This window comes from Ahaetulla prasina, chromosome 1 (genome assembly GCF_028640845.1).
Source record: "Ahaetulla prasina isolate Xishuangbanna chromosome 1, ASM2864084v1, whole genome shotgun sequence".
NCBI lineage: Eukaryota > Metazoa > Chordata > Lepidosauria > Squamata > Colubridae > Ahaetulla > Ahaetulla prasina.
This window is the reverse complement of record NC_080539.1, coordinates 350792005-350804444: the sequence shown is the minus strand read 5'-3', so window position 1 is coordinate 350804444 and position 12440 is coordinate 350792005. Positions and strand designations below refer to the sequence as shown.

The 12440-nt window shown below is 46.2% G+C and overlaps 1 protein-coding gene across 4 annotated transcripts in view; it reads right to left on the bottom strand.

Annotated features, from left to right (window-relative positions):
- The window catches only part of FRMD6 (FERM domain containing 6), a 174104-nt gene that overhangs the window by 26635 nt on the left and 135029 nt on the right, over positions 1-12440 (bottom strand). For all 4 annotated transcript variants that reach the window (XM_058163060.1, XM_058163057.1, XM_058163058.1 and 1 more), the window contains 3 exons: positions 5215-5305; positions 3942-4021; positions 942-1018 (listed from right to left, as the gene is read on the bottom strand). In XM_058163060.1, coding sequence (XP_058019043.1) covers positions 942-1018; positions 3942-4021; positions 5215-5305 — 248 coding nt within the window. The remainder of the gene's footprint in view (positions 1-941; positions 1019-3941; positions 4022-5214; positions 5306-12440) is intronic.

The following is a 12440-nucleotide window of genomic DNA, read 5'->3' as shown; positions in this document are numbered from 1 at the left end:
AAGGGGCTGGGGACTAAAACACCAAGAAGGCACTGCCACCATACCACTGAGGTTACCATTTTGACTTCTGTGTCCACCCTTTGGGGTAGGCCAGGTCAGGAAATGGACACCATAAGAAACAACGGAATCACTCTGTTTTAGTGAGATGTTTCTCAGATCTGGAAAATTTAAGACATATGGACCTCAATTCCCATAATTCATATTCAGCACGTTGAAGTCCAAAGTTGAGAAACACTGATAACAGAATCTTGAAAGTCCGACAGCGTTTTCCCTTCCCTCCCTCTTACACCAAAGAGAGTCAAGGCAGAACCCCCTTAAGTTTCTTTCTTAGGCCTTCCTATTTTCCCAGGCTACGCTTATGTTTTTCTGGAGGTAGCTGCACATTTTTCTTCCAAGACCATTTCAGTTCTTCCCTATATGTTGACTTCTTGCTATGAATGCCCCCGCTGATGTGAATTTCTTCTTACTATTGCTTCATTGTTTTAACATTTGTCTTGCTGTTGTTTATTCATTTTATTAACTGTTAACTGTTGTTTATTCAAATAAAACTGCATACTGTTTTATTACTTTATCAAATTTAGGTAAGCCTTGAGAGGGCTCTCATCTTCAACAACAGCCTGCAGATTTTTGATACAGGAAAACAGGACAAATTATCTTGTTGAAAAGTCTCGAAGTGTCCCATTGCTGAAGATTTGGTAATATGTCAGTGCAACTTTTCCCAGGCTGTGGCCTCCATGTATTTATTGCAATTATATCTTTCCAGATTTCCTGGCAGATTGTTGAATGAAGTGATCAGTAAGCTAAAATATTATTTAACTGGTAGACAATTCTGAGCGCCCATACTTATTTTTTGCAATCCTCTAGCATCAAGGCTTTGAATAGGACTCTCTGATGAATACACATTCCCCTCACTCTAGGTAGTCTGGCTTCCGGAAACTTACCTGATCAAGCGACCATTCTCCACATAATACTGCACTCGAAAGTGAATGATCATTGGGGGACCAAACTGATCTATACCCTGTAATAAATAGCAAATATAAATGTCAGTTTCCAGACTGAGCAAAGGGAGCAAAAGACCCTCTGCTGGATCAGCCCAAAAGTATATCAAGTCCACTTTCTATTCCTGCAGGGGCTGCTGAGATGGCCATTTGCAACAACCTCTCGCTTGTGTCCAGCCTTTAAAGAATACCTCCTCTTAATAAACAACAGTCAGCTACATCTATAACAGGGGTGTCAAACTGGATTTCTTCGAGGGCTGGATCAGCATTGTAGTTCTCAGTGGGCCAGCCACGGCAGGGTGGGGGGTGGGAGAGACACGGAACGGATGTCTCCTGCAACACTTTGCTGGCCAAAACAGGGCATGATACAGCTGCACCCCCCCCCGCCCCCAGCTGCCCCATTTTGGCTGCCAGAGGCACAGCAGGCCAGTCCTTTGCTATTTCCAGGCCCTCCCCACAAGCCAGACTTGGATCCAGCCCGCGGGGCTTGAGTTTGACACCCCTGATCTATGATGATGAGTAATCTTTATACAGAAACCTGAGATTCTATTTTTTCTAATTATTCTGTCTGTTTTTATAAGGAGCACCAGCTGGAGGCACACCATGATGAAGAAACAGAGCTGGCTAAGTTGCTATCATCTTTGCCAAGGAGACTGGCAGAAATGTGCAGGAACACACTGTTTACAACATTTTGTCCATCAATTAACAAGCGGAATGAGACCTTAACCCAAAATTTAGATCATTCTCCACCCCAAGTGATGCCTGAGCTTCCCTATTTGCTCTTTTGTCTGGATACAGCAAAGGATACGGTGACTTGGTGGTGGTGGGGGAGAGTAGGTCAACTCTGACAGGATTCCAAATGTTAATTTTATGAGCTATTCCCCATATTCCTTTAATTTATCTTGGGGCAAGCTGAAACCTTTCTGAGATCTCATTTCACAAATGAGAGCCGAGATCTCTGAAGCATTTGGCACAACTGACTGATTTATAGGCTATGTTCTTCACTGTATCATTTGTTTTGGAGTGCATGATGTTACTACATTTTAATGATAACTGGACTCGAGTCAGTTTTATGACTGAGATGGGAAATCAGACTGAGAAATAAATAAACTGTGGAATTAGAGAACAGGGAACTTTTGGTTAATATTTCATTTCTTAGAAAATTGCCTATCAACTGGAGATTACTTAGCTTCTACTTATTTAGCATCTTATTTGCTCTGAAAAAAGGAAATAAAAGTGTCTTTAAAATGGCTCTGAGGCAAAATTAAAGCTGCTGGCTGTTTTATTGTAAGACTAGTGGGCCCAATGGGGCCCCAATGCAATGCCCAGGAGTCACAATGTGCATCCAGAGCACTTTCTTGGAGTCCTTCAGGCTTCAAGCCATAACTACTTTATCATCCTCACTATGTCCAGAAGGGGCAGGACTTACTAAAAAAATGTCAAAGAGCACAACTTAAAAAATTAGCATAGGCTAATGTATTTGGTTTAATTTAGTCTGCTACTTAAAGTAGTAGTCTAGTTCAGGGGTCTCCAATCTTGGCAACTTTAAGCCTGGTGGACTTCAACTCCCAGAAATTAGGGAATTCTAGGAGTTGAAGTCCTCCAGGCTTAAAGTTGCCAAGGTTGGAGATCCCTGGTCTAGATCCATGATGGTGAACCTATGGCACACGTGCCAGAGGTGGCACACAGACCCCTCTCTGCTGGCACACGTGCTGTCGACCCAGGTCAGATCTCTGTGGCATTTCTTTCGTGAGCTTCTGTTTCCCTGCAAACGATGAAACAGAAGCTCACGAAAGAAAAAGATCTTAGCTCTTGCCACGCTGCCTGTGTTGGGATGCCCTGCCTCCCGCCAGACAGCTGGTCTTCGGGTCTCTGCAGCGCATGCGCCCGCGCATGCATGTGTTCACGCATGTCCACGCATTTGCCTGCACCTTTCCTTTTGGGCATGCATATGCGCATGCAGTTTGGGCACTTCCGTGTCTAAAAGGTTCGCCATCACTGGTTTAAATCATTCAAAAATTCAAGATGTATTAGACATAATAAACCTTAGGGTGACATCCTTGGCTGCTTTTTTGTTGCTTTCTGTGCCACCACTATGGTTTTCCTTTTGTGAAGGGGCAGTTTTCTCAAATTTAACCTTCGCTCACTGGTCAAAAAGCTTGGGCTCCTCTGAGCTATTTCAAATTATTTTGAAGGAGACTGTGATAGAGCTGAGTTTAGTGAAGGTAACTGAGAAAGATGCTCTTTCCTGTACAAATCCTTTTCTAGTTGCTGGCCATTCCCTTGCTGAATCATTGAAAGTTGGGTGGCATAAAAATTTAAATCCTCCTCCTCACCACCACCCGGCATGCAGAGTTTGTAGTTTTTGTGATTTTTTTCCATTCCCTGATTGCTTCCAAAGACATTGCAGATATATGGACAACAATAGGAAACATAAAACTATAATGCTCCAGGGGTTGATCCCACTAAGGTCACAGCTGTCCAAGGATACTTTTTACTTTTACTTTACTCTTACTTTTAATGAATTTAAATAGGAGGCTGTTGATGGGCTTGTGATGAAAGAGTATAATTGCATACACACACACACATATATATTTAAGAAATAGAGTCCCATTGTAGCTAGGAATATTCAGTATTTTGGACTTTGAGTTCATGCAGAAATTGCCTCTAGAAGCTGAACAGCAGCCTGTGTTTCCCTCCCAGATGCTCACTGTGGGAGAACCATGGCTGTGAAGTAACCCCAATAGTGTACTCGTGTATCAGATAACTTTCACTGAGGTCAGGCGGCTCTTCTGCTAATGCCTCACACATAACATATGATGGGGTGAATAAGGCTAGAGTGCATAAACTACTAGCCACAGCAATGGCAACGAAAGGCAAGCTTGTGATGTAAGTAGGCAGCTGCTCCTGACCACAAAGATGAAACCAGAGTGGCACCCCTACCTTACTCGCTTCTTTCTTCCATTCTTTTGGGCAGTACTTGTAGAGCTTCTGGGATAATTCCATATATACATGCTCATTATCTGCCACAGAAAGGGACAAGAAGATTGTATTTTGTATGCAGGCTGAGCAAAGCATTTTCTGACATTCTTTTAAAAACAGTAACAATGATCCACTTATGACTAAGGAAAGCCAAGCTTATAAAGCTGCTTTTGTGGACTAGCTGAAGCAATTCTACTGGGGGGGGGGGATTTCCTCATAAGCTTTCCTTTAAGAAATTGACATTTTAAAAAACGGCATTCAATAATTTGTTCTTCTAACACAACTTGTCCACGTTTTTAAAATGTTGCAAAAATTGTATATTTGTGCATCTAGTGCAAATAATATAGCAAGGCAAATGACACTCTTTTGCTTGCTTAAGAAAGTTTGATTCTTTAAGGAGAATCCTGATAGCTCAATAGTTTCTATACTTTTATTCCGATAATTCTATGGTAAAGGTCCAAGTAGCAAAGTATTATCTAACCTATTACCTGCCCATGGGAACTTGATCTTATTTCAAGGACTCTAGTTTTCTTTTGTTTTTATTTTTTAGAGACAATTATAGTTTTTGCAAGGCATGGTCAATTTTTAGCTGCAACTTCAACTCATTGCTTCAGTTTATAAGCACTGTTATTGACCAAATTTGCATATTTGGCTGGCATAGTTTACTTAATTTATTAAATAATGAAGACTTGTCTTGGTTCATGTAATGTACTGAGGTCTTAAACCAAATGGTTTGATTCTTACAGTGATTAAGCCAAAATCAAACGAACTATGATTCATTTTAGTGAGACTATGAATCTAGCCTCCGATACTGGGGTTTTTTTCTTTTAAAAAAAATAACTTTGAATCAATACAGACTCCTGGCGGACTAATCCCTGCAATTTTCTTGGCAAGATTTCAGAAATGGTTTGCTATTGCTCCCTTCTTGGGGCAGAAAGAGTGACTAGCCCAAAATTATCCTGTCACATTTGTGCTTATGCTAGGACTAGACCTCTGGGTTTGTAGCCTGGTGGCTTAATCACAACACCAAGCCGGCTCTATGACACTGATCTATTGTTACATTATACTTGAAAGTATTACTTTATAATTCTTCATCAATTCAAATTTTTCTGCAGCAAATAAATACCAAACAATCTTTGGGCAAAAAAAAGAAGAAGCACACGTTTAGCCAAGATCAATGATCCAAAGACTTAGTAGAGAATTACAGAAATAACACTGTTCCATTTGGACTTACTTTGTATCACACTGAGCCCAAAGAGATGCCCATCCTTCAGCCGTAGCAGGTCACAAACTTGGACAAGTAACTCATGGCACAATATTTTAACCTACAGGATGCAAAGAAAAAGAGAAATAGTTCAGTCTATAACTACTTTAGCAAGGTCTTCAGCGGAGATTGCAAGGAAAGTTATTGTACCATTGCTCTTTTTTTTATTATTATTAAGGAACTGCAATGATCACCATAAAACAAGATCAGCAACTTAGGTAGATAAAATATCACAGTCAACTTATTCAAAGACCTAGCAAGCTATGGCCAAAGCAGACTGAATTATTCATATTGCAAATTGCATAAAAGCAGAAGTCCCCTAGAGTTTCACGGCTTGCTAACATTTGCTGGCTCCATCTGACAAAATGCTACTCATTAGAATTCATCTAATCTTTCTTCTTCTTTTTTAACTAATAACAAATAGAAAACCAGCAAAATCCATCACACTGAGAAGTCCTCAAACGTTACCTTTTGCTGTTTTGTATGCTTGCTTTAAGAATTTGGATTTTGTGAGATTTAATTTTGAGGAGCTAGGGAGAAAGATGGCACCTGCTTCAGGTATCAATTTGGTGCCAATTCTGATAAAAGAAAATAAATAAAATATGCCAACCCCACTGTGACATTATCTCATTTCCAGCAGGTCTCTCTTGATCCTGCAAGAATCTTGTCAGGAAGTCACCAAGCCAAACTTAGTTAACAAGAAGGGAAAAAAAAGAGCAGTGTAAGCATCTCTTAAAAAAACAAAAACGAATCAAAAGATATAGAAGAGGATGCAGAGTAGTCCAATTAGGTTTAAAAAACATAGAATAAAGCTCTAATTCCTAATAAAAATCACTGAACTGAAGAATCACTTGGCCAGGAAATATAGACATTTTTTATAAAGCAAAAATGGAGAATACATTTTGCTTAAGATGGAATTTCTTGGTTTGTGGTGTTCTCTGAGCTTGGTTTTCTTCTGGCAGATATTTTATTCTCAGACGAGGTGATGTTACGCGGTCTGGGAATCAAGCATCTGCCAGAAGGAAACCCAGCTTGGAGAATACCAAGAACTCAAAATTTTATGCAACACCAAGCAATCAAGATGTTAAACTCAAAGCCTCCTATTCCCAGAAACAAATCTGCTCTTACTGCTGAGCTGAGATAAACAACTTCTGGAAGAGAAATAGAGATATGGTAAGATAACAGCTGCTTTCTGTTCCTTTTAATTGATAGAATATTTTAAGGACAGTGATGAGACCACGAAGAGTTAGAAAAGTACTCTTATTTTCAAAAGGCAATTTGTGGAAGTCAGCAATGGCAGGAGCATTTGTGGGAGATGAGTTTCAGTCCTCTTAAGACATTTGCACTGGCTAAACAATTTGGGTGATGGATAGTTTTGTCATTTGCCTTCTCAGAAATAAATCAGATTTTTTTTTTTATCAGATAAAGCAATGCTGGATGCCTTCAGCTTGAGTGAAGATCATCTCAGAGGCAGGGAGTAGATGGGAGGAAAAAAGGAAAGCCAGTTTAACCGTTTTCCTCTCCACAAATCTATCAATGCAAAACTGCACATTAACTCCATTTGCGGTTCTTCTCAAAAATAAATGACACATTTTATTTCTCAAATAGAAATCAGGGGTTTTCTTAATTAATAGCAAAAGCAAAACTGGGAAGAAAAGTGCTAGATACTGTAAGGCGCGGAGATAATGAGGCGACAACGGAAGGAACAATGCTTATTTATTAATCAGCGCAACAGGCGCTGGCTGGTACGAACATGACCAGGACAGAACAACATCGAACTGAGGTGAGAGCTCTGACAGCTCTGGCTTTTAAAGGGGCAGCTGTCAGAAGGCGGCTCCAATCGCCGCCCTGCTGATTTCCCGCTCTTTAGCCGGCTCGCGCCTTAGCCAATCAGCAGCCGTCTGCTGTTGGCAAGGCGCGAGCCGGGTCGTAAGTCCGAGGACTCTACACCCCTTCCTTCCCAGTTAGCGCATGCGTAGTCGGACAAGTGCGCGGGCTGGCGTCGACTCCTCCCAGATCTTCTGAGTACAGGGGCGGCTCCCGGCACAGGAGGAGGAGGTGCCGATGCTCTGTCGGGTCTGGCCTGGGCGGCTCCCAGCAGAGGAGGAGGTGCCGAGGCTCTGCCGGGCCTGGCCTGGGACGCTGCCCTCGCCGCCGACTCCGGACCGGTCGACCGCTTGGAACCATTTGTCTCAGGTAAGTCCCCCGTCGAGACCGCTCCGGGTTTTGAGGGTTGGAGTCCCTTCGGAACAGCTTGGAGGACAGCCGGAGCCAGACTGAAGTCGGGCTCTGGATGGGGTGGTCCGGGAACTTGCATACAGTCTCCGTTAGCTGCATGGTGCTGCCCCGGTTGTTGTTGGTTTGCCATGGGGGGCACTGGTGGACTTTGTAGTTGTTGTTGAACCATGGGGGCCGTTGATGGGCCTTGTAGTTGTTGGTCTGGAATAGGGGTCGCTGATAAGTCTTGACGTTGCTGGACTGCCTCCTGGGGCGTGGGGAGCCGCCGGCGGATTTGGTTTATGTGCCGCCTCCATTCTCGACCGTCTTCCAATCGGACCCTATAAGAGCAGGGTCCGGTTACACTAACGATGCGGCCCGCCAACCACTTGGGGTTTGACCCGTAATTTTGGGCAAAAATCAAATCCCCCGCTGCAAAGGACCTGGTTCCGCTCTCCCCGCTAGGGCCTCTCTCTGGGCAGTACGATGGGTGAAGCCGGTCCAGGTTAGTCCTGATCCGGCGCCCCATTAATAGTTCGGAAGGGCTCAGGTTCGTAACAGGGCAGGGGGAAGCGTGCTGAGCCAGGAGGTACTGGCATATTTTAGCGTGCCAATCTGTGGGCCCAAAACGGCCCAACGCCTCTTTTGCCGACCTTACTGCCCGTTCTGCCCGGCCGTTAGCGGCCGGGTGGAAAGGCGCCGTAGGGGCATGGCGAATGCCATGCTTGGCAAGGAAGGTCTGAAAGGGTGCTGCCGTAAACTGGGGCCCGTTGTCCGACACTACGATGTCGGGCAGCCCATGGGTTGCAAAAAGCCGTTCTAAAACCCTAATGGTCGCCTCCGCTGTGGTGGACTGCATTCGTGCCAACTCCACCCAGCGGGAGTAGGCATCGACGATCACTAAAAAGGATTGGCCCTGGTAAGGTCCCGCGAAATCCAAGTGGATTCGGGCCCACGGCGACCTGGGAACTTCCCAGTCCCTGACAGGGGCGGCTCCCGGCGCTGGTCTGGAGGCTTGGCAACGCTGGCATCGTCCAACCCACAGCTCTATGTCGCGGTCCAACTTGGGCCACCACACATAGCTGCGGGCCAAGGCTTTCATGCGTACGATGCCAGGATGGGCCTCGTGAAGGCTATTTAAAATTGGCGCCCTAACCGCCTCGGGTGCCACTACTCTATTTCCCCACAAGAGGCATCCTTTCAGCGCAGACAGCTCATGCTGTCTGCGCTGGAAGGGTAGGAACTCCGGAGGGACAGCTGAGGACGGCCACCCCCTGAGTACCCAGTTCATAACTTGGGATAGGGTAGGGTCGGAGGAAGTGCCTCTGGCGATGTCAGAGGCCGATACCGGCCCCTGCCACTCATCAATGAGTAGCACCGAGGAAACGGGAGCCGGATCGACTACCGCTACCGGAAGCGGGCAGCGGCTCAGGGCGTCCGCGTGGCTAATTTCCCGGCCCGGACGGTATACTAGGCGGTAGTTGTATGCCGCCAAGAACTCGGTCCACCTAGATAGGCGGGGCGACAGTATGTTCGGCGATTGGCGGTCACCGGCCATCAAGCCCAAAAGGGGCTTGTGATCTGTGACCAACACGAAGAATCGTCCATAAACATACTCATGGAATCTCCTGATTCCAGCCACAGCCGCCAATGCCTCCTTGTCCAGTTGGCTATAATTCCTTTCGGGCGCGGAGAGCGTCCGGGAATAATAGGCAACTGGAGCCTCGGAGCCATTGGGTAGGATGTGGCTTAGGACGGCGCCGATCCCGTAGGGAGACGCGTCACAGGACAGAGTGAGAGGCTGTAGTGGATCATACTGAACCAACACAGCTGATGAGGTTAGCAAGGACTTTACTTTTTTGAACGCCACTTCTGCGTCCCGCCCCCAGCGCCAGGGGGATTTGGCATCCAGGAGCCTATGTAAGGGTTCCGCTACAGATGCCTTGTGGGGCAAGAAGATGGCGTAAAAATTGAGCAGGCCTAGGAAGGCTTGCAGCTCTGTTTTATTAGCCGGAGTGGGGGCGTCCCTGATAGCTTCTACCTTAGAAGGAGTGGGGTGGATGCCCTGGGAGTCCACTAGGAATCCCAGGAACTCCACCTTGGGCACCCCTAATAAACATTTTTTCCGTTTGAGTTTTAAACCTGCCGCTCTAATTCGCGATAGGACGGCACGGAGCTTAGCGCACAGATCACTTTGGTTGGTGGCTGATACGAGGATGTCGTCAAAATAGGGGACGACACCGAGCCCGTGGAGCAACTGCTCCATAAGGCTTTGAAATAACCCCGGGGCTACGCAAACGCCGAATTGGAGACGTTTGCACTTGAAAGCCCCCCTGTGCGTAACAATGGTTTGGGCCAGGGCTGTTGCTTCATCGACCGGCAACTGTTGGTATGCCTGCGCTAAATCTAGTTTGGCAAAGATGGAACCCTGCCCCAGCGAGTGCAACAAATGCTGCACTACTGGAACTGGGTAGGGATTCGCTTGCAAGGCTTTATTGATGGTTCCTTTGTAATCGGCACAGATCCGAATGGATCCGTCCCGCTTAATAGGAACCACGATAGGCGTTTCCCAAGGGGAATGATCCACTTGTTCAAGAATCCCTTGAGAAATGAGCCTATCGATCTCCTGATCCACTTTGGGTCGGAGAGCGAAGGGCACCCTTCTAGCTTTCAGGCGTATGGGGGCAATTTGCGGATCCAGGTTAAAGGAAATGGGCGACCCCTTATATTCACCTAATTGGCCATCAAAAACGTCTGAAAACTCCTGGAAGACGTCATCAAACGGGTCTGTCACCGTTGCATGGGTTCCTAACACGTTGAGGCCGAATGCCTCAAACCAATCGAGCCCTAGAAGGCTGGGCAAATTCCCCTTCACTACAATCAGGGGAAGACGCCCGGTGAAACGACCGTGACTGACTTTAAACAGGTGGCACCCCATGATAGGGATGGGGTGACCCTGATAGTCCCTCAAACGAACTGGACACTGCTTTAAATGATTCTTTGAGAACTCTGGTAGTAAGCTTTTCAGGGTGGCCCACGAGATCAAAGATTTGGATGACCCAGTGTCCAATTCCATCTTGCAGGGAGCTCCTTCTAGATCTACAGTGATGTAAATCTTGTTGCTGGTTTTAGTGGTAGCAGCGTGATTAACGTCAAAACAGTTGTCAGTCTGGTTCACAAATCTCCGTTGCGGTTTCTTGGTTTTGGGTGGCTCCGACCAGCTGTCAGCGGTTGGCAACACGGCCCGGCAGACTTTCGCCAGATGACCCTTTTTTCCACATCGCAGGCAATTCGCGTTTTTGAAGCGACAGGTTGCCCTGTCGTGATTGCCTCCACAGCCTGCACACCTGAGCGAGGAAGGTCTCGTCGATTGAGGCCGATTCCTTTGGGGCGCGGTTCTGAGGCGGCTCACGCTGTCCCCCTCATCGGAAGACCCAGTGCCATCAGAGTCTGCCTGATGGACGGCGGATTCCTGAGGCTGGGTCCCTCTTGGGGCACGGAAATTCTGCAATTCATTTGCAGATTTTTCTGACATTTCGGTCGCCTGGGCTTCATCGATGGCCGCGGCCAATGACAGTTCTTTGCGAGCCAACAGTCGACGTTGGAGTTTCATATCTCGCACTCCGTTGACCAGCTGCTCTGCCAGGGCATCGTCCAGGTCATGGAAGTCGCATTGTGATGCTTCTGACCTGAGGGCAGCTACGTAATCCGACACCGATTCCCCTTCCTTTTGGAAACGCCGCCGGAACGCGTGTCTTCGGGCTATTCTGGACGGAGCAGGGGCGTAATGGTTCTTTAACTTGACCAGTAGGACATCCCAAGAAACGTCACGTAGCATTTGTGGAGCCGCTAGGGCCTTAGCTGTCTTAAACATTTCTCGGCCACACAAACTGAGGAAATACCCCTTCTTACGTAGGTCTGACATTTCCGTGAGCTCGTTAGCCTGTAAGAAGCATTCGAACCTTTCTATAAAAACGTCCCATGTTTCTGCGGCCGGCTCAAATGGGCCGAATGACGGTTGGGTCGCCATTTCAAACGGGATGGGTCGCCTGCGTTAATTGTCCTTAGTTGTCAAACCCCGAATTTAGAATCCCATCCTCGTCGCCAGTGCTAAATACTGTAAGGCGCGGAGATAATGAGGCGACAACGGAAGGAACAATGCTTATTTATTAATCAGCGCAACAGGCGCTGGCTGGTACGAACATGACCAGGACAGAACAACATCGAACTGAGGTGAGAGCTCTGACAGCTCTGGCTTTTAAAGGGGCAGCTGTCAGAAGGCGGCTCCAATCGCCGCCCTGCTGATTTCCCGCTCTTTAGCCGGCTCGCGCCTTAGCCAATCAGCAGCCGTCTGCTGTTGGCAAGGCGCGAGCCGGGTCGTAAGTCCGAGGACTCTACAAAAAGAATGATGCAAGTGTGGCTTAAAAGCAAGACTTAGTATTGAATTTCCCCAAAAATACAGATACCTAGTCTTCAACTTACAACAGATAATTTAGTGACCGTTCAAAGTTACAATGGCACTGAAAAAAGTGACATGACCGTTTTTCACATGATTGTTGTAACATATCCCCTTGGTCACATGATCAAAATTCAGATGCTTAGCAACGGACTCATATTTATGGCGGTTGCATAAATATGTCGTGGGGTCATGTGATCACCTTGGGCCACCTTCTGACAAGCAAAGTCAATGGAGAAGCCAGATTCACTTAACAACCGTGTTACGAACTTAACAACTGCAGTGATTCATTTAACAACTGTGGCAAGAAAGGTCATAAGATGGAACAAAACTCACTTATTTATCTATCTATCTATCTATCTATCTATCTATCTATCTATCTATCTATCTATCTATCTATCTATCTATCACATTTTTATACCGCCCTATCTCCCGAGGGACTCAGGGCGGTTTACAGCCTGATAAAAACACAAATCTAAATACAAGATAAAACACTAATTAAAAAACTTATTGAATAAGGCCG